General features: G+C 43.7%; 1 protein-coding gene across 3 annotated transcripts in view; it reads left to right on the forward strand.

The window, feature by feature from the left end:
- The window catches only part of SARNP (SAP domain containing ribonucleoprotein), a 65,323-nt gene that overhangs the window by 35,755 nt on the left and 6,735 nt on the right, over positions 1-22,833 (forward strand). For all 3 annotated transcript variants that reach the window (XR_010129324.1, XM_004053324.5, XM_055359426.2), the window contains exon 10: positions 21,557-21,646. Coding sequence is in view for 2 of the 3 variants with exons in the window: in XM_004053324.5 (XP_004053372.1) it covers positions 21,557-21,646 (90 nt within the window). In the remaining variant the exon portion in view is untranslated. The remainder of the gene's footprint in view (positions 1-21,556; positions 21,647-22,833) is intronic.

The following is a 22,833-nucleotide window of genomic DNA, read 5'->3' on the forward strand; positions in this document are numbered from 1 at the left end:
AACTGTCCTAAAGAGTTATCTTAAGTCCAGTAAACCTTGAAGGATACTTTTCCCAGGTTTATGATTTTTGCCACTCTTCTTTCCTGATGGTTATGATCTGTGTTAACACAGTGTCACAATATAAAAAGTTTAGACTGGGCACAGAGGTTCACACCTGTAATCCTAGCTCCAGTACTTTAGGAGCTTGATCCCAGGAGTTCGAGACCATCCTGGGCAACATAATAAGACCCTATCTCTACAAAAAATAAGAATAGCCAGGCATGGTAGTGAGTGCCGGTAGTCCCAGCTCCTTGAAAGGCCGAGGGGAAGGCATTGCTTGAGTCCAGGAGGTCAAGGCTGCAGTAAGCCATGATGGCACCACTGCATTTCAGCCTGGGAAACAGAGCAAGACCCTATCTGAACAACAACAAAAAAGAATATAAAAAGGTTGAAAATAAACTATGCCTCTACTGACAGTCTTCTTCATGAGGCTGGTGACTAGAATATTCTTGGATAGCTGCAGTGATCATTTTCATGAGACTTTTGTATTACATTTTTTATCACCGTTGGTAGGAGATGAACCACTTCACAGTGAGTGAGATATTGGACCTGCCTTGTTATTTTTTGTCTGTTTTTGTTTTTTTTTTTTTTTTGAGACAGAGTTTCGCTCTTTTGCCCAGGCTGTAGTGCAGCAGCGCAATCTCAGCTCACTGCAACCTCTGCCTTCCGGTTTTAAGCAATTCTCCTGCCTTGACCTCCCAAGTAGCTGGGATTGCAGTCACCTGCCACCACGCCTGGCTAATTTTTGTATTTTTAGTAGAGATGGGGTTTCGCCATGTTGACCAGGCTGGTCTCGAACTCCTGACTTTGTGATCTGCCCGCCTTGGCCTCCCAAAGGGACCTGCCTTGTTTTTGAGGAGCTTGTCACTTAACTATGTTGAGGTACCAAAGAGGAAGCTGAGACAAAGTCAATTCAAAGTACAGATAGCCACCAGTCTTCCAGCATACAGATTTCATTGTAGCTAACTGATGGCATGCTGTTTTCTCAATTCACTCTCTTCTGGAGGGCCTATTGTATTCTATCTTCTATTCTCCCACCATCTGAAATAAGTGAAGAAATATTTGTTTGTTCCTTCACTTCAGTGATAGGTTTTGGTGTAGAGGTTAGCCATTGGGACGTGGAAAGATGAAAGAAGTTCATACAGCAGTCCTCCCTTATCTGTGGTTGTGCTTTCTGTTGTTTCAGTTACCCTCAGTCAACCACAGTCCTAAAATATTAAATGGAAAATTCCAGAAACAAACAGTTTATAAGTTTTAAATTGCACACTGTTCTGAGTAGCATGATAAAATCTTGCCCTGTCCTGCTCGGGTATGTGAATCATCCCCTTGTCCAGCATATCCCTACTACTTCCCCATTAGAGCAATGCTTGTGTTGAAGTAACTGTTATTTTACTTAATACTGGCCCTAATGCACAAGAGTAGTGCTGCTGGCATATTGTTATAATTTTTTTTTTTTTTTTTGAGACAGAGTTTTGCACTTGTTGCCCAGGGTGGAGTGCAATGGCGTGATCTCGGATCACTGCAACCTCTGCTTCCCAGGTTCAAGTGATTCTCCTGCTTCAGCCTCCCAAGTAGCTGGGATTACAGGCATGTGCCACTATGCCCAGCTAATCTTTCTTTCTTTTCTTTTCTTTTTTTCTTTTCTCTTCTCTTCTCTTTTCTTTCTTTTTCATTTTTTGAGACAGAGTTGCTCTGTTGTCTAGGCTGGAATGCACTGGCGCAATCTGAGCTCACTGCAACCTCCGCCTCCCGGGTTCAAGCAATTCTCCTGCCTCAGCCTCCCGAATAGCCGGGATTACGGGCATGTGCCACTACGCCCGGCTAATTTTTTGTGTGTTTTTAGTAGAGATGGGGTTCCACCATATTGGCCAGGCTGGTCTTGAACTCCTGACCTTGTGATCTATCCACCTTGGCCTCCCAAAGTGCTGGGATTACAGGCATGAGCCACTGTGCCCGGCCTTATTTATTTATTTATTTATTTGGAGACAAGGTCTTGCTTTGTCGCCCAGGCTGAAGTGCAGTGGCATGATCACAGCTAACTGCAGCCTCCACCTCCCGGGTTTAAGTGACCCTCCCACCTCAGCCTCCTGAGTAGCTGGGACTACAGGCACAAACCAACACGCCCAGTCAATTTTTCAATTTTTTTGTGGAGACAGGGTCTCACTGTGTTACCCAAGCTGGTCTCAAACTCTTGGGCTCAAGTGATCCTCCCACCTTGGTCTCGCAAACTGCTGGGATTGCAGGGTTGGGCCACCATGCCTGGCCTGTTCTATTTCATTATTGCTATTAATCTCTTATTGTGTCTAATTTATAAATTAAAATTACAGGTAAAATCATAGTATATATAGGGTTTGGTACTATTTGTGGCTTCAGGGGGTTTTGGAATGTATCCCCCTTGTATAAGAGGGACTACTGTACTATGGATTTAGAAGTTGGTCATCAGTCTTCTCAGAGGGTCTGTAATTAGGATTTCTTAGTTTAAGTATGGCTGCATAAACCTTTTCCAAAGGAAGAATGATGGGGCCATGCACAGGATATTACCAACATGGAACTTTATAAACCTAAGGAACCATAAGCTATGGTGAAGAGTTTGGTAGAATATCTTTAAAGGAAGTAGTGGTAGAAGAATTAGTTTCCAGAATAAGTTGGAAAAGTAGCCTGCTTAGTAAGTTTGGGTTCCATTCAAATATACTCAAGCAGCAGTGCCTAGGCTTAGTGTAAAATTTAATTCTCCATTTCTCTTTCTCATACAGCCATGGGACCAAGAAAAATGCGATAGTAGACTTCTAAGTGGAAAAAACAAAACTCAATGTAGGCTCCCTCAGCCATTGATACCTTACTGATCAAGAGCTTTCGGGGGAATTTCCCCCCTCCTTCATCGTAGGTTATCAGTTTTCCCCAAAATCCTTCTTCCATTTGAATAACTATGTTCTTTTCAACTTAGATTAACCAACAAGGAAAGAAGATAACTCTGTGGTAGATAGAGATAGCAGTTGAGAGAGTGGTTATCTTAGAAGATAAATTTCAGGAAAAGCTAAAACTCAACCTCACGTAGTCTTCAGGATTTCTTAGATAACATTCTTGGAGTTTTTTGTTTGTTTAGTTTTTTGTGTTTTGTGTTTTGTTTTGTTTTGTTTTGCTTTGCTTTTTGAGACAGAGTCTCGCCCTGTCACCCAGGCTGGAGTGCAATGGCACGATCTTGGCTCACTGCAACCTCTGCCTCTCAGGTTCAAGTGATTCTCCTGCCTCAGCCTCCTGAATAGCTTGGATTACAGGTGTGCGCCACCATGCCCGGCTAATTTTTTGTATCTTTAGTAGAGACAGAGTTTCACCATGTTGGCCAGGCTGGTCTTGAACTCCTGATCTTGTGATCCGCCAGCCTCGGCCTCCCAAAGTGCTGGGATTACAGGCGTGAGCTACCACACCTGGCCTCTTGGAGCATTTTTAAGACTAAACAAATACTCAACCACTCCTTTACATTCCCTTTTCATTCATAATACTTTGAAAATAAATATTGGGCCTTTTCAAGGAGAGATACAATGTGTAATCCTATATCTGTTTTCTTCTTCTCTGTCTCCTCCCCTTTAAGATAAAAAAAAGACACTACTTTTCTCCAGCCTCCCAATGGAACAAACTTTGAGGGAGTGGTAAAAGGAGCTGTTTAAAGGGGAAACAGGTCAGCACAGTGGCTCACACTTGTAATCTCAGCACTTTGAGAGGCCGAGGCAGGCAGATCACCTCAGGTCAGGAGTTTGAGACCAGCTTGGCCAACATGGTGAAACCCTATCTTTACTAAAAATACAAAAATTAGCTGAGTGTGTTGGCTCACACCTGTAGTCCCAACTACTCGGGAGGCTGAATCACAAGAATTGCTTGAACCGTGGAGGTGGAGGTCTCAGTGAGCTGAGATCATGCCGCTGCACTCCAGCCTGGGCAACAGAGAGAGACTTGCTCTCAAAAATAATAATAATAAAAAAAAAGAGGAAACAATGGGGGAAACTCTCTGACCTCAGTTTATTCCATCATCTGGTTCTTCATTTGTCCCTGTGGAGGAACAGAACTTGTCTTTTGTCTGTAACACAAATACATCATCTCCCTCCCTTCCCAGTTTCCCCCACACCCACACTTCTTACTTTTATTATGGTTGCAATCAGTGATGTCAATTATGTGTGCCATTCAACTGCTGTTGAACAACTTGGCTATAGGAATTTGGAAGAGCAAAGAGGCAGAATGGAATTTTTCTCTCTCCTAACTAGGGTGCTAGACAGTGTATTCTAAACTCAACCAGAGAAGTAGGAGACAGGTGTTTCTTTGCTCAACTTCTCTTTCTACTGTCCCACTATTCCCTAATCCTCCAACACATACTTTTTACCTAGCCAATGTATGAGGAAAAAATTGGACAAGAGATGTTAGACATATAAATTGAACATTTTAAGAGGAAAGGTTTGGCCGGGTGTGGTGGCTCACACCTGTAATACCAGCACTTAGGGAGGCCGAGGCAGGTGGATCACGAGGTCAGGAGATCGAGAACATCCTGGCTAACATGATGAAACCCTGTCTCTACTAAAAATACAAAAAATTAGCAGTGCGTGGTGGCATGTGCCTGTAGTCCCAGCTACTCGGGAGGCTGAGGCAGGAGAATTGCTTGAACCTGGGAGGCAGAGGTTGCAGTGAGCCTAGATGGTGCCACTGCACTCCAGCCTGGGCGACAGAGCGAGACTCCATCTCAAAAAAAAAAAAAAAAAAAAGGAAAAGTTTTTAAAATTTAGAGAAACAAGGTGAAATTTTTGATGCTATGTCAACATTCGTGGCTGGTGCCTTGCCCTATATTTACTGTAAACTAGGTATTTGGGAAAGTTATGTTAGATGTTTAGACTTCCCTGAAGGTGCATGGCTGAGATCATTAAGCTCTTGTACCTTTTAATTTTATGTATTTCTCTCTGATTTCATTCATTGAATTTGCACCTGAAGAACTTCAGGTAAAGAAATTTGTAGTAAGAAAAAACTCTTTTCTATTTCCCCTGGTCAATACCCCCTCCATAATGTCTTTGCATTCCTTCGTCTAACATGTCAGAACTGATGACTTTGATAAAAAACAAGTTTTATGCCTCTCTTTGGCCCCCTGCTTGCCTTTGCCACAAGAGTAAACACAGCCTGAAAGGGAGAAGAGTGCTGGATTCTGTTAAGTCTGTTTTACTTTTCAATATTCAGTTTGTTTTTGCCAGACAAACTGGTTCAGTTGTTTTTGCCAGCCTGGTTCTTGAGATGGGCTTATTCTCTGGGTAAGAGTTTTTTCTTTTTTCTTTTGAAAGTACCACTCTTAGTACATAAGGTAAATAATTTTAAAAATTACATTATATCCAGTTGTATATCTAATTTTAGGGTGATAGATAGTTGGCCTGGCCTTTCTAAGTGAAGCAGTATCTATCCACACTCCCAGATACTCTCCCCAGCTGTGGTGAAATGTGAGCTCTCTGAATCCAAGTATACTCAGCCCTCTGTATCCATGGGTTCCACATCTGTGGATCAAAAGCATTTGGGGGGAAAAATACAACAATAAAAAATAATACAAATGAAGCAGTATTGTATAACAGCTATTTATATATAAGTACTCTAGAGATGATTTAAAGTATGTAGGCAGATGAGCATAGTTTATATGCAAATACTATGCTATTTTTTTGTTTTGTTTTGTTTTTAAAGATGTGGTCTCACTTATAGAGTGCCGTGTCCCAGATCATGGCTCACTGCAGCCTCCACCTCCTAGGCTCAAGTAATCCCACCTCATCCCCCACAAGTAGCTGGGACCACAGGCATGCACCACCACACCCGGCTAATTTTATTTTGCAGAGACAGGATCTCCCTATTTTGCCCAGGCTGGTCTCAAACTCCTGGGCTCAAGGAGTCCTCTTGCCTCTCAAAGTGCTTGGATTGCAGACAGAAGCCACTGCACCTAGCCTTATGTCATTTTATATAAGGGACTTGAGCACCCACAGATTTTGGTATCTGCGGGTGGAGGCAGGGGTGGTCCTTGAACCATTACTTCTTGGATACTGAGGGACAACTGTATATCCTTCAAAGTCTGTATGGGAGGAAATAAAGTGGTGTTGGGGAAGGAATTTTTTGGTATATGTGTATGTGATTAATTTTTTTGATAGGAAATTTTGGTTAAAGGCTCCTCATGTGAGAGCAATGGCAGAATGGGAATGTTTAGAATGTATGTTAATACTTGAGAGGCTTATATATGTGTGTTCAGTTAAAATAAGATTGAACAATTATGGGATAGTTCATTTTCTTATATACTCACCAAAATAGCAGAGTTGCTCTTCATGACTGATAGCTGAAGAAGGTCAGATCCCATAGTATTTTGGAGATGGAGGTGGGGACAAGGCAGGACATCAAATTGGAGATATTTTAAGGGGAATACTTGTTGGCGATGTTTGTAAATTAGCAAAGACTCCATTTTTAATATAATATGAAGTCCCTTGTTAAGATCTAGAAAATTTTAACTCCTTTCTTCCTCTCCCCTTCCTTTGCTACTCTTTTTTTCATAGTTTTTTTTTTTTTTTTTTTTTTTGAGACAGAGTCTCGTTCTGTTTCCCAGGCTGGAGTGCAGTAGCGCGATCTCAGCTCACTGTAGTCTCTGCCTCCTGGGTTCAAACAATTCTCCTGCCTCAGCCTCCTGAGTAGCTGGGACTACAAGTATGCACCACCACACCCGGCTAATTTTTGTATCTTCGGTAGGGGCCGGGTTTCACCATGTTGGCCAGGCTGGTCTCGAACTCCTGACCTTGGGTGATCCACCCACCTTGGCCTCCTAAAGTGCTGGGATTACAGGCGTGAGCCACCATGCTTGTCCATCTTTTTTTCATGTTTTTTTTTTTTTTAAATTTTAACCTTTTAACTCCCAGAGCAGATTCTTAGGAAAGAAATAGAAATGTGTGGCTGGGTGTGGTGGCTCGCACCTGTAATCCCAGTGCTTTGGGAGGCTGAGGCAGGCGGATCACGAGGTCAGGAGATGGAGACCATCCTGGCTAACACGGTGAAACCCCATCTCTACTAAAAATACAAAAAAATTAGCCGGGTGTGGTGGCACACACCTGTAATCCCAGCTATTTGGGAGGCTGAGGCAGAAGAATGGCTTAAACCTGGGAGGTGGAGGTTGCAGTGAGCCAAGATTGCGCCACTGCGCTCCAGCCTGGGTGACAGAGCGAGACTCCATCTGCCAAAAAAAAAAAAAAACAAATAGAAATGTGTTTTCAGGGTGTTGTATATTTGGAGTTTGTAACAAATATTAAATCTGGAAATCCCTGGCAGGGGAGATGCGTAACTGAGAAGGAGATTATATTTGAAATACTTGAGCTGGACTTCATTTTATTTTATTTATTTATTTTGAGGGTGCTTTTGCTCTTGTCACCCAAGCTGGAACCTCCCATTGCAACCTCCACTTCCTGGGTTTAATCAATTTTCCTGCCTCAGCCTCCCGAGTAGCTGGGATTACAGGTGCATGCTGCCACGCCTGGCTAATTTTTGTATTTTTTTTTTTTTTTTTTTTTTAGTAGAGACGGGGTTTCACCGTGTCGGCTAGGCTGGTCTTGAACTCTTGACCTCAAAGTGATTCACCCACGTAGGCCTCCCAAAGTCCTGGGATTACAGGCATGAGCCACTGTGCCTAGCCCCTTGATCTTGACATTAGAAAGTAATTATTGGTAGGGAGTTTATTGGGGTATAGAGGAGTCAGTTACAGAATTTGCATATCGTACCCATGCTTAGGTATGAGGTGGTTGAAAAGAAGGAGCAGTTAGAAATGAACAAATGTGGTACAGTGGCTCATGCCTATAATCCCAACACTTTGGGAGGCCAGAGTGGGAGGATCACTTGAGCCCAGGAATTGAGACCAGCCTGTGCAGCATAGTGAGACCTTGTCTCTACAAGAAAATAAACAATTAGCTGGGTGGGGTGGCATGCCTGAAGTCCCAGCTACTTAGGAGGCTGAGGTGGGAGGATTGCTTGAGCCAAGGAGGTCCAGGCTGCAGCGAGCTATGGTTGTGCCACTGCACTCCAGCCTGGGTGACAGAGCGAGAGACTCTGTCTCAAAAAGAAAAAAGGGCCAGGTGCATTGGCTCATGCCTGTAATCCTAGCATTTTGGGAGGCCAAGGCGGGTGGATCACTTGAGGTCAGGAGTTTGGGACCAGCCTGGCCAACATGGTGAAACCCCGTCTCTACTAAAAATACAAAAATTAGCTGGTGTGGTGGTGGGCACCTGTAATCCCAGCTACTCAGGAGGCTGAGGCAGGAGAATCACTTGAACCTGGGAGGTGGAGGGTTGCAGTGAGCAGAGATCGCACCATTGCACTCCAGCATGGGCGACAAGAGCAAAACTCTGTCTCAAAAAAGAAGAAGAAGAAATCCCATTTTCCTTTTCCCCCACTTTATTGATATTCCTCCTTTTCCTTTGTATCAGTTCTGTAGGAAAAAATGCCTTTGTGTGCTGCAACCTAGTTGCCTCCCTCTTTTCCCCACATAACTGCAGTGTGCCCTGATCTTGTTTTGGCACGTTCTTTCTGTATTGAACTATGATGAAAGATTCTCTCTGCTTTTCTATTTGAATTGTAGGAGAGCAATAAGACAGTTGTGCTACCTAGAGTCCTCTGTGATTTCTTCACATCTCTCTTTTTACCCCTCACATCTCTGCAGCTGAAATAGTTTTTGTAGGAAGCATAAACTTTGGAATACCCTTAGCATTTATAGGAGATAATTGGAGCAGGATGGGAGTCTTGGACTTGATGAGAAATTTTAAAAAGTTGTTTGGTCTATATTTTTTCAAAGCTACTTGAAATTGGCCCCAAATAATGGTTGCACGTAAGGGTTACAGGCGACCCTTTAAGAAATACAGCTCTGTAGGCCTTCCCTTTTGAGATATAGATTAATTAGGTTGGGTTGTGGCCTGAAATCTGCATTTTTAAATACTTTAGATGAAAATAATCTGTTTTCCTAGTGCTCACTCTAAATTTCTGAATGGTCAGGTAACTGTCCTCCCTTCTCTGTATGTTTTGGCTAAGACAGCATTCACCTCTCCTGAAAAGTTTCAGCTTCCCCGGCTGGGCGTGGTGGCTCACGCCTGTAATCCCAGCACTTTGGGAGGCCGAGGCGGGCGGATCACCTGAGATTGGAAGTTAAGAGAGCAACCTGGCCAACATGGAGAAACCCTGTCTGTACTGAAAAATACAAAATTAGCCGGGCGTGGTGCTGCGTGCCTGTAATCCCAGCTACTCGGGAGGCTGAGGCGGGAGAATCACTTGAACCTGGGAGGTGAAGGTTGTGGTGAGCTGAGATCATGCCGTTGCACTCCAGCCTGGGCAGAAAGAGCAAAACTCTGTCTCAAAAAAAAAAAAAAAAGTGTCAGCTTCCCTCTGCTGACTTCTTGACATTTCTGCCAGGCTCTGCATCGCTTATCCTTAAAAGCAGCAGCTCCTTGGCTTTTAAAGGAGGGAGATGGGGACTTTTAATAGAAACTTGATTTCTGGGGGTCTCAAGTGTGAAAACTTCATTTCCTCTGCCTGCCTTGCTTTGTCCTACAATCAGCTAGAGCAAGACCGAAACAACCTCCTCTGGGGTTGAAGAGGAGGGGGCATTGGGGAAAGAGCTTGATTTGGACAAGAGAAAGAAAAAGTGGTAAAACCTAGTGAGTGAGTGGTTCTGAGCTGACTGTGTTCTTGGGCTTCAAATCCTGTGAAGATAAGAGGAGATGCAATTCCTGGTGTTCTCTAATTGTCGTGTAACTTTAAAGTTCCTAGCACCCTACCAGCCCTAGAAAGTTGATACTGATCTCACACTTGAAAGAGATTATTGAGAGTAGGTTAAGATGGTTATATTGGGGAGGTGTGTTATGTGTATGTGTGTGGATAGTGTTGGAGTGTCTCTACCATATTATTTGCTAAGGCGGTGTACTTGCTGCTAGTCTGGTCTCTCACCTTCATCTAATTAAGCTCTGTGCATTGATTTTTGGGACCACCCTATGTTCTGTCGTCTGGTTGGCATAAAGGCTTGGGAATAAACAGTTTCAGAAACTGGGGCAGGGGAGGTGACAGCTGTGTTTTTAAGCATCCAAGTGTTTCTGAGAGAATAACCATCAGTTGCTGTCATTCATCCTGAGAGTATGAAATTGGAAGCTCGCTTACCCTGGAGTGTTTCATAACCTTTACCTCTGGGAAGTCAAGGCCGTGTCATCATTAATCTACCATCGCCTGAAAGCCCCCAGGCTCTGCTTTTCATCCTGCCATCAGTCACGTGGCACTGAGATTCAGGAAAAGTGGCCAAAAGGCTCCCTCTTTTCCTTTTTGCCATGCTACCTTACATTCCTTTGGAAATCAGACTGGCCTGAGAACTATTAACATCTTAGTGTGGTAACTCATTTACAAAGGGGGGCAGTTATTTGTTATTTTTGTGAAATATGACATCTTAGCTCTCTGTCAGCCTCTCTTCCATCACTCTAGGGAAAAGACTTGAGGGGGAAAATAATAGCAGTACCTGAGCTCCCCTGAAATGCTTCTTTCTGCTTCTAAGGATTTTTCTGACTGGACTCTTTAGATTGGAATTTCTGCTTCTCACACATGGTATAAGGAGGGATGATAAGTGAGTGAGCTTGTTACACTTGACCGGGAACAGTGCCTGGCTTGGTCAATTCTTTTGGTCGCAGAGAATAACGATGTTTCTTATTTGAATCCAGTGAAAGTACTCATGCTTTGTGTTCTTGGGAATTACTGAGTTCAAATTCCTAATGATGCTTGGGTTACACTTTGCTTTGTTTCTCCTAGTTTCTTTTTATATGATCCGGAGTGGCACTGGTAATAAGATTGAAGAAGGTGGGCCGGGCGCAGTGGCTCACACCTGCAATCCCAGCACTTTGGGAGGCCGGGGCAGGTGGATCACCTGAGGTCAGGAATTCGAGACCAGCCTGGCTAACATGGTGAAACCCTGTTTCTACTAAAAATACAAAAAAAAAAACAAAAAACAAAAAACAAAAAACCAAACAAACAAAAAACAGCCAGGTGTGGTGGCATGCGCCTGTAATCCCAGCTACTTGGGAGGCTGAGGCAGGAGAATCACTTGAACCCGGGAAGCAGAGGTTGCAGTGAGCCGAGATCACATCATTGCACACTCCAGCTTGGGCAACAAGAGCGAAACTCTGTAAAAAAAAAAAAAAAAAAAAAAAAAGATTGAAGAAGGTGAATGCTTTCAACACACAACCCATGGGATGCTAATTACATCAAATTGGACCCCTTTTGGCAGAGTAAACAGCCATGGCACACAAGCAAGGAGCAGTATTCTTTATTGTATTTAGGATAAAATTAGTAAGTTTCGAAAAATGTTCTCATAAATTTATATCTTGAAGACACAGGTTGGGTTTAGAAAATAAAGTTAGAACTCCATTTTGGGTAGACATAGTAATGGTACTCTGCTGTAAAAAGGGAACAGACACTTTAGAAAATATCTGTGGTATTCAGCTGCCAATTGTTGCATCTGATCTTCCTTTTGCAACTTACTTCCTGGCTACAGTATATATGCCATGGAAATCATTGCTAAGAACCCTTAATTTAAAATTTCTAGTTATAGGCTGGGCATGGTGGCTCGTGCCTGTAATGGCAGCACTTTGGGAGACTGAGGCGGGCGGATCATGAGGTCAGGAGATCGAGACCATCCTGGCTAACATGGTGTAAACCTGTCTCTACTAAAAATACGGAAAAAAAAAAAAAACACAAAAAACTAGCTGGGCATGGTGGTGGGCACCTGTAAGTCCCAGCTACTCGGGAGACTGAGGCAGGAGAATGGCCTGAACCCAGGAGGCGGAGCTTGCAGTGAGCTGAGATCGTGCCACTGCACTCCAGCCTGGGCGACAGAGCGAGACTCCATCTCAAAAAAAAAAAAAAAAAATTCTAGTTATAACCTGATAACTCTTTCCTCTCTTTTTTTTCTTCTCAGGACATTGAGTATTTTAAAATAAATTCCATTATGTTTATAGAGGAGTACGTTCTTAAGGGACCAGCAGCAACCCTGTAACTAACTACACTTCATCTTGCTTTCTAAATTCCTATCTCTGTTTCTGTGTGTTTGCTTTTCATCTCTGGATTTCATGTTTCTCTCTCACTTCAATACCTCTGGCCTCTCTCTTCTAATAGAAACACAGATACTCCTTACCTTACAATGGGGGTTATGTCCTGATAAAAACCCGTCTTAAGTCAAAAGTGCATTTAATACACCTAACCTTCTGAACATCATAGCTTAGCTAGTTGACCTTAAAAATCCCAGAACACTTATATTAGTCTGCAGTTGGGCAAAATCATCTAACACAAAGCCTATTTTGTAATAAAGTGTTGAATATCTCATGTAACTTATTGAATACCGAAAGTGAACAGAGTGGTTGTATGGATACGTCAAGTATAGTTTCTACTGAGCATGCATCGTTCACCGTTGTAAAGTTGAAAAATCTTAAGGCAAAGCATCATAAGTTGGAGACCATTTGTATGTTCAAAATCACTTGCTAAAGGTAGGCCACACATTTGGCTCCAAACTCTATGGCAGCCAGTAGAAAGGGAAAGCACAGTTGCACTGTTGATGGTGATTCACAAGATTCAGAAGGTAAAAAGCTAGCAAGTTGCCCAAGAAAAGCATAACTCTTTTTGATCTGGGGGCTAGAAAGCAAATTTCCCTTATGAGTCCTCATAATGCAGTTATGTAAAGAACAGTAGTATACACCTTTATAGTAACTTGGTGAATTCATAAGCCTCGTGAAGTTAAGGTTCTTATTCCTTAACTTTATCTTATTGGTCTCTGTATTCCCAGTACCTGACCCAAAGTAGATACTCATTTGACTAGTGAATGAATTAATTAATTTTATGGCTACAATGCTATTGAAAATGTTGATTGAACCTGATGTCACATAATTCAGTGAAAGAGATTCCTCAGGGGCCTTTAGAGAACCTGGGATTGGATCTACATAGATAGAGGTTAGATCCTTGCCCAGTCCCCTCATATATTACCTTAAATAGATATCTTTTATTGTTAGTCGTTAATTATTAGGGTTTATGAAATCAGCAAAGCCTAGCAGCCCAGATTTTCAAGGTCTGAGAAAGAGAAGATAGTTTGGCCTGGCATGGTGGCTCACACCTGTAATCCCAGCACTTTGAGAGGCTGAGGCGGGTGGATCACTTGAGGTTCAAGACCAGCCTGGCCAACATGGTGAAACCCCATCTCTACTAAAAATACAAAAAATTAGCTGGGCATAGGGCTTACACCTGTAATCCCAGCTACTTGAGAGGCTGAGACAGGAGAATCGCTTAAACCCAGGAGACGGAGATTGCAGTGAGCCGAGATCATGCAATTGCACTGCAGCCTGGGCAACAGAATGAGACTTTGTCTCAAAAAAAAGAAAGAGGCTGGACATGGTAGCTCACGCCTGTAATCCTAGCACTTTGGGAGGCTGCGGCGGGTGGATCACCTGAGGTCAGGAGTTCGAGACCAGCCTGGCTGACTTGGTGAAACCCTGTTTCTACTAAAAATACAAAAATTAGCCTGGTGTGGTGGTGGCGGGCACCTGTAATCCCAGCTACTCCAGAGACTGAGGCAGGAGAATCTCATGAACCTGGGAGGTGGGGGTTGCAGTGAGCCGAGATTGCGCCACTACACTCTAGCCTGGGCGATGGAGTGGGACTCAGTCTCAAAAAAATAAGAGGGCTGGGCACGGTGGCTCATGCCTGTAATCTCAGCACTGTGGGAGGCTGAGGTAGGTGGATCACCTGAGGTCAGGAGTTCGAGACCAGCCAAGCCAACATGGAGAAACCCTGTCTCTACTAAAAATAAAAAAAAAAATTAGCTGGGCGTGGTGGCAGGCACCTGTAATCCCAGCTACTTGGGAGGCTGGGGCAGGAGAATCGCCTGAACCCGGGAGGCGGAGGTTGCAGTGAGCCGATGTCACGCCTTTGCGCTCCAGCCTGGTGACAGAGTAAGACTCTATCTCTAAATAAATAAATAAATAAGAGAGAGAGGGAGGGAGGGAAGGAGGGAGATGGTTAATAGGACTTTGTGGAGAAGACTGATTTTGTCCAGTAACTGTTCTTCCACAACCCAAATTTTAACCCTTAGTCATCTGTCCAAATATATACTCATTTTTCTTGAAGCTAAAGGGAGTTTTCTTGTTGCCTTGGTAATGGATCTAATTCTTACCAGCCTTTGGTGATTTTGCTCATTTATTTATTTGTTTATTTGTATTTGTGTGTGTGTGTGTGTATATCCTTTTTTTTTTTTTTTTTTTTTTTTCTTAGAGGGAGTCTCACTCTGTTGCCTAGGCTGGAGTGCAGTGGCGCGATCTCGGCTCACTGCTAGCTCCGCCTCCCGGGTTCACACCATTCTCCTGCCTCAGCCTCCCGAGTAGCTGGGACTACAGGCGCCTGCCACCATGCCTGGCTAATTTTTTGTATTTTTAGTAGAGACGGGGTTTCACCGTGTTAGCCAGGATGGTCTCGATCTCCTGACCTCGTGATCCACCTGTCTCGGCCTCCCAAAGTGCTGGGATTACAGGCGTGAGCCACCGTGCCCGGCTTGTATTTGTATATTTTTGAGACAAGATCTCACTCTGTTGCCCAGACTGAAGTGCAGTGGCGTGACAATGGCCCACTGCAGCCTCAACCTCCTTGGCTCAAGCAATCCTCCCCCATCAGCCTCTCGAGTAGCTGGAACCACAGGCGTGTACCACCATGCCCAGCTAAATTTTTTTTTTTTTTTTTTGGTAGAGATGGGGTCTCACTATGTTGCCCAGGTTGGTCTTGAACTCCTGGGCTCAAGTGATCCTCCCACCTCGGCCTCCCAAAGTGCTTGGGATGGCATGTGTGAACCACCACACTAGGCCACCATGATTTCACTTCTTATCTAGAAGAATGAATGGCATTGTTAGCTTAAATTTTGATTGTGATCTCAAACTTTGTTTCAAGGACCAGGAGAAATATGGCAATAAAAGTAATAGCTAACATTTATTGAATACCTTTTATAGTTCCTGTGTGCAAAGCACTCTTTACACATGTAATTTGTATCTTGGAGCAGGCTTGAATGTCTGTCTTTTCTCTTCCAGGTATTGTTTTCAAGGGCTCAGTTTGGAACTGTATTCTACAATGGAAAATACAATGATACTAAGGGTATTTGGTTTTATTAAATATAGACCCTGGGGCTGGGCATGGTAACTCATTCCTGTAATCCCAGCACTTTGGGAGGCAGAGACTAGGCGGCAGAGGCGGGTAGATTGCTTGAGCTTAGGAGTTCAAGACCAGCCTGGGCAACATGGTGAAACCCTCTCTCTACAAAAAACAAAAATTAGTTGGGCATGTTGGCTTGCGCCTGTGGTCCCAGCTGCTTGGAAGGCTGAGGTAAGAAGCTCCCTTGAGCCTGGGAGGTGGAGGTTGCAGTGAGCTGACATTCAGTGACTACACTCCAGCCTGGGTGACAGAGTGAGACTGTCTCAAAAAAACAACCCCCCCCCCCCCCCAAAAAAAAACACAAAATATATAGACTATGCTTTCTGTTCTTATGTAGGTACTCTCTCCTCTTTTGCACAATTATTTCTCATTTTTATAAATGAGATCTTAAGGAAAGCAAACAAGACAGGTATTAGGTACCATGAGGTTTGCATATACTGAAATTACTGGCATCTGTCAGTTGGTTGGCTTGGTGTTTTAAATCTTGAGAAGGAAGAGGAGGGAGGAATTGAAATGTATGGATTAATCTGAACATCCAATGCCTGTATTTGGCCAGTAAGGACAGTTTTCTCTTGATTTTGGGTGCAAATTGTTTGTTTTTAGGAGTATAGATTTGATAGGAAATAAGGGCACTTCAGATTCAAGCACTTCTCTTCTCACACAGGAGTAGGCATGGGAAGAAAAAAGAGATTTGTTAGTAGTTGAGGGTTTGAGGGAGGGTAGTGGGGGAGGGATGAAGAAGGGAAAGGTTTTCAAATGCATGTGACACTGAGCTAGAGGGGTCACTGCTGCCTGCAGATGCCACAACCCCATTTGTGCACTTGAGCATGGCCTGAGGGAGCATTGGCCTGATGAATGCAGAGAGACACGAGTTTTGATCGAGGTAATTTCCCTCAGATGGGTTTCACCATCCCATGAATCAAAACCTGTCAGCAAGAAACTAAAGATGGAGTGAAGTTTATTGTACGTTTGTTTCCATGCGACACCGTCACGCTAGAAGGGTCAAGTGAGAGAGATCATTAGAACTGTGTTGATTTACTGGGCCCAGTTGTGCACTTTCCCTGCAGGGAAAGGAGGAAAGAGGCTTTGAGAGAGGAGCTGAGGGGTGCTGGGTGGGGAGGGAAGAGCAGGCTATTCGTGGGGGGGTTGGGGGAAAGATGTATTGTTGTTGTTGTTGTTTTCCCCTGGAACCCCTAATGGGTTTAGAACAGATGCTCTGCCTCTATCTCCTGAAGAGGCACCAAAGATCTTGTTTAAAAGAGAAGCTAGGCTGGGTGTGGTGGCTCATGCCTGTAATCCCAGCACTTTGGGAGGCGAGGTGAAAGGATTGCTTGAGTCCGGGAGTTTGAAACCAGCCTAGGCAACATAGCAAGACCCTGTCTCTATTAAAAAAAAAAAAAAAAAAATTAGCCAGGCATGGCACATACCTTTAGTTCTTAGCTACTGAGGAGGCTAAGGTTGGAGGATTACTTGAGCCCAGGGATTCAACATTACAGTGAGCCATGATCATGCTACTGCACGACAGCATGGCAACAGAGTGAGGCCCTGTCTCTAAAAAAGGTGGGGAGCGAGGCAGGTGGCTAATGGGGAAATCAGACTCCCCATTTGAGGATATAGCCAAATAAAGAACCAGGAGAAGCAAAACTGGCCCGCACATTCCAAGTGGACATACGTTGGGGGAGGGCTTGGCCTCAGGGTTTGTGCTTATATAATGTCTGGGTTTCAAAAGTGTTATCTCCTCTGTGATTTGAACTTGCTGAAGTACTGCTAGTGCTAAATTGAATGGAAAAAAGTTTATAATGGTAGTTTAACAAGATAGTGGTCTAGTCTTGCCTCTCCGCAAGAAGAGAGGCTCCATTTATTTTCCTGAAAACTGTTTCCTACTTGGCCAGGAGACTTAGTGAAGATATATCAACTAGAACATTCTAGAGGTTCTCAACTTGAAATCCCCATTTATATTCCATATTCACTTTATCTTAGTGGTAGTAGATCAAGGAAACTTTCCCCCTTGACTTTGTTAGTAAAAAATGTGGTGGGACTTAATGTTTGTTGGAAACCTTCCTTCCTTATTTATTTTTTTTGTGAGACAGAGTCTGGCTCTGTTGCCAGGCTGGAGTGCAGTGGCGTGATCTTGGCTCCCTGCAACCTCTGCCTCCCGGGTTCAAGTGATTCTCCTGCCTCAGCTTCCCGAGTAGGGACTACTACTCGCCACCACACCCAGCTAATTTTTGTATTTTTTTTTAATAGAGACGGGGTTTCACCATGTTGGCCAGGATAGTCTCTATATCTTGACCTTGTGATCTGCCCGCCTCGGCCTCCCAAAGTGCTGGGATTACGGGTGTGAGCCACTGTGCCCAGCCTTATTCTTTTTTTTTTTTTTTTGAGATGGAGTTTCGCTCTTGTTGCCCAGGCTGGAGTGCAATGGCGAGATCTCGGCTCACCGCAACCTCCACCTCCCGGGTTCAAGCGCTTCTCCTGCCTCAGCCTCCCAAGTAGCTGGGATTACAGGCATGTGCCACCACGCCCAGCTAATTTTGTATTTTTAGTAGAGATGGGGTTTCTCCATGTTGGTCAGGCTGGTCTCGAACTCCCGACCTCAGGATTTTAGAAAATCCTTCCTGGGATTTTCTCAAAGTGGTGGGATTACAGATGTGAGCCACCGCTCCCAGCCCCTTATTCTTTTATTACATCTCAACAAATGGAATAGCCAATTAAGCAAAATTAGAACCAGATTTAGCTGAGAAAAACATTAGTACAAGATTACTAACTGGAGCCCTTTTCCTAGATACTGTTACTTATAAATTGTAGGTATATGGTACGATAGAAGAAGGGGTCCTAGTATTCTTGACCTGATTATTTGAGTGATGTGATTAAAATTTACAAGTTTTTTTAGCTAAGGGTTCTAGTGATCCTTCCTCCTTGGGAATTAAGCACTTAATTGTCCTACTGTTATTCCAAAGAAATACTTGTGAGATACCTTGAGGAGGTGGTAAAGCTAAGAAAGTGGATTCCTGAGTAAAATGTCCTGGATTCCAATTCTCGTATTATTTGTGAAATTTTGGGTGAGTCACTTAATCTCTCCAAGACTAAATTTTCCTATCTATGAAATGAATTTAATTGCTGTGCCTACTCCATAGGATTATTATAAGAAGTAAATGATGCCAGGTACAGTGGCTCACACCTGTAATCCCAGCACTTTGGGAGGCTGAGGCAAGAGGATTGATTGAGCCCAGGAGTTCAAGACTAGCCTGGGAAACATAGCGAGATCCCCCTCTCTGCAAAAATTAAAATAAAGTAGTAAATGAGCCTGGATGCAGTGGCTCACACCTGTAATCCCAACACTTTGGGAGGCCGAAGTGGGCGGATCACCTGAGGTCAGGAGTTCGAGACCAGTTTGGCTAACGTGGCAAAACCCCATCTCTACTAAAAATACAAAAATTAGGTGTGGTGGCGTGCGCATGTAGTCCCAGCTACTCAGGAGGCTGAGGCGGGAGAATCCCTTGAACCTGGAAGGTGGAGATTGCATTGAGCCAAGATGGCACCACTGCACTCCAGCCTGGGCGACAGAGCGAGACTCTGTCTCTGAGAAAAAAAAAGTAGTAAATGAGATATTGCATGTGTAAAGAACTGCACGCAGTACCTGGCACATACTAAGCACTCAGATGTTCATGGCTATAATGTTATTATTTTAATTTATTATTATTAAGGACAAGAATACTTATTTTTTTCTTTGAACCTGGCTTAATGTTTTTACAATAGTTCAGAGTACATTAATGAGGTACCCGCTATGGATTTGCTGGTGGTCATAATGAGAAAGGCAGAAAAACTGTGTAGGCAGTAGTTTATTCTAGTAATAAACTGTGATTAAATGATAACTTGTATAGGATTCTTAATTGCTTCGTAACCATCATTCTTTCTTAGGTCCCTTCCTACTCACTAGAAAGCAGGTGCAGCAAAAGGGAGAAAATGAACATCTTTCTCAAGCTGAAAGAGTTAAAGACCAAGACAGTACTCCTGCCTGCTGTGTTCAGACAGGTGGACTAGTTAAATTGAGCACAGAAAGCTGGATAGCTGCCCTGCTTTTGATTTGTACAGGTGGCTGCTGTGGCCACAGGGACAAAGACAACTCCTTGGTTGGGGTTGAGAGTAGAGGCATTGAAAAATTCCTCTATATTTCGGTAGGTCTTTTTATTACCTTTGCTTTTGACCTTGTAGTTTTGGGACACCCAGAGACACAGCCTGCCTGTAGACTGTAGGACTATAATTTCCTTGGGATTTAAAAACAAATCCAGCTCAGAAGCACCACACAGACATTCTTTAAAAGTTTGTTTGAGGCCAGGCGCAGTGGCTCACACCTGTAATCCCAGCACTTTGGAGGGCCAAGGTGGGCGGATCACCTGAGGTTGGGAGTTCGAGACCAGCCTGACAAACATGGAGAAACCCCGTCTCTACTAAAAATACAAAATTGGCCGGACATGGTGGCACATGCCTGTAGTCCAGCTACTTGGGAGGCACAGGTTGCAGTGAGCTGAGATTGTGCCACTGCACTCCAGCCTGGGTAACGAAGTAAGACTCTGTCTCAAAAAAAAAAAAAAAAAAAAAAAAAGTAGTTTGTTTGAACTCTTTTGAGACGGAGTCCCACTCTGTCACCCAGGCTGGACTGCAATGGCATGATCTCAGCTCACTGTAACCTCCGCCTCCTGGGTTCAAGCTATTTTCCTGCCTCAGCCTCCCAAGTAGCTGGGATTACAGGCACCTGCGGCCATGCTTGGCCAATTTTTGTATGTTTAGTAAAGATGGGTTTCACCATGTTGGCCAGGCTGGTCTCCAACTCCTGACCTCAAGTGATCTGCTTGCCTTGGCCTCCCCAAGTGCTGGAATTACAGGTGTGAGCCACTGTGCCCTTGTTTGAACTCTTGCTTATCTGTCTTTCTGTTGGGTTAACTTACGTAAATAAAGTCAAAGAAACTGTCCTGCTCTTTAGTGAGGATGGGTACATCTCTAGGGAGTAGAGGGTCTCTTGAGATTATGAGAGAATGAGATCTTTTTATATATGTGCCAAATTTTAGAAAGTCCTTCCTGGGGGAAAGACACCCGAGGAGCCTACCTGATTTCAGATGTTTTCTAATCCTGAGGCTGAGCTTCTGATGACTGGTGATAAGATGTGAGGGGGAGGTGGAGAAAGAGAAAATAACTGTTAAAGTGGGCTAAATAAAATGGTAGGGTTTAGGTTCTGATAGGAAAATATATAGCCTCTTATACTGAGCAGTGTTGGACATGAATGATACAAAACACCTAGAATAATGGCGAGCTCCAACTCATGGTAAACTGAAATATTCTCTCATTCCCAGGCAGACATCATGAGTTTCACAGATGCTTCGAAAATGTCCACAGCATCTCTCTTAGAGAGTTGACCATGGCTGTCACCTTGATTCACCTGTTTTAAGAATCATTTCAAACTATTCAGAGCCTTCTATGGCTTTGCTGGGTGTTTCAAGCAAATAAGTTTTTCAGAAATACCACTCTGGCCCTCTTCCCCTTTCTTTCCTTGGTAACGTGTAAGCATTGTTCAACAAGTAGTTTGGGTACCTTCTAACTAGGTGTTACTAGGTGTAACTTTGGGTGTTATTCAGTGAAACCTCAGTTTTCCATATCCCTCAACTGCCAGGATTGCTTGAGCATAGAAATTTGTTTTATGGGTGTTTCTTACTGTTTATTTTATTTATTTATTTATTTTTTGAGACAGAGTCTCACTCTGTCACCCAGGCTGGAGTGCAGTGGTGTAATCTCAGCTCAGTGCAACTTCTGCCTCCCAGGTTCAAGCAGTTCTCTGCCTCAGCCTCCCTAGTAGCTGGGATTACAGGCGCCTGCCATCACACCCAGCTAATTTTTTTGTATTTTTAGTAGAAATGGGGTTTCATCATCTTGGCCAGGCTGGTGTTGAACTCCTGACTGCGTGATCCACCCGCCTCAGCCTCCCAAAGTGCTAGGATTATAGGTGTGAGTCACCGTGCCCAGCCTCTTACTGTTTCTTTACCCTACTTGTCTTATGAGTATTGAGGCCCTGCCTAAAATTAAGTTTTTAGTCATTCTAGGTACAACATAGTATATGCTAGCTTATTCAGTTTCTTATGTATCTTATCTCTTTATGTGATCCTTAGTTCTTGGCACAAGGTTGGTTAGCACCTTGTGACCAATAAGTTATCATTTCATTCCCATTTACTTGGTGAATGGAGGCTAGTTTGTTTCAACTCTTTCCTTTGTCCTTGAACAGTCTGAAGATGATGAGAAACTGAAAAAGAGGAAGGAGCGATTTGGGATTGTCACAAGTTCAGCTGGAACTGGAACCACAGAGGATACAGAGGTAAAAATATACCTGGAACGCTTCATAGACCTTGAAGGGAAATTAGAGTGAATAAACTGAATGGAGGAATATTGTTTCCCCACCTATTTATTTACTTATTTAATTCGAGTTGGGGTCTCTGTTGCCCAGGAAGTGAGAGTGAATAAACTGAGTAGAGAAACACTGTTTTCCCACCTACTTCTTAATTATTTATTTATTTAAGTAGAGATGGGGTCTCATTCTGTTGCTCAGGCTGGTCTCAAACTCCTGGGCTCAAGCGATCCTCTGCACTCAGCTCCCAAATTGCTGGGATTATTATAGGCATGAGCCACTATGTCTGGCCACCCACCTACTTCTTAAGTGTCCAAATATTTTGCTTTTTTCTTGATAACTTTTTTTCTGGGTGAAGTGGCAACACTGAATTCCATCAGTATACTTAATTCAGTGTTAGAGTCTGTTAGACTAGTGGCAAAGAGTATAACGTTTGGAATCAGGTAGGCTTGGATTCTAAAATTGGCTCTGGGCTGGGTGTGGTGGCTCATGCCTGTAATCTTAGCACTTTGGGAGGCTGAGGCAGGCAGATCTCTTGAGCCCAGGAGTTTGAGACCAGCCTGGGCAACATGGAGAAACCCTGTCTCTACTAAAAATACAAAAATTAGGTAGGCGTGGTGGCACACACCTATAGTCCCAGCTACTCAGGAGGCTGAGATGGGAGGATCACTTAAGCCCAGGAGGTCAAGGCTGCAGTGAACCTGGATGGCGCCACTGTACTCCAGCCTGGGCAATAGAGTGAGACCCTGTCTCAAAAAGCAAAAAGGCGGCCGGGCACGGTGGCTTACGCCTATAATCCTAGCACTTTGGGTGGCTGAGGCAGGCAGATTACCTGAGGTCGAGAGTTCAAGATCAGCCTGGCCAACATGGTGAAACCCTGTCTCTACTAAAAATACAATTATTTATTTATTTATTTACTTATTTAAAAAAATTAGCCGGGTGCAGTGGCATGTGCCTGTAATCCCAGCTACTCTGGAGACCGAGGCATGATAATCTCTTGAAACCGGGAGGCAGAGGTTGCGGTGAGCCAAGATCACGCCACTCCAACATGGGCTACAGAGTGAGACTTGCTCTCAAAAAAAAAAAAAAAAAGAAAAAGGCTTTGCCACTTAGTATTAATAAGTTACAGTACTTCTGAGCCTCAGGTTTCATCATCT

The sequence above is a fragment of the Gorilla gorilla genome, chromosome 10, assembly GCF_029281585.2.
Source record: "Gorilla gorilla gorilla isolate KB3781 chromosome 10, NHGRI_mGorGor1-v2.1_pri, whole genome shotgun sequence".
Taxonomy (NCBI): domain Eukaryota; kingdom Metazoa; phylum Chordata; class Mammalia; order Primates; family Hominidae; genus Gorilla; species Gorilla gorilla.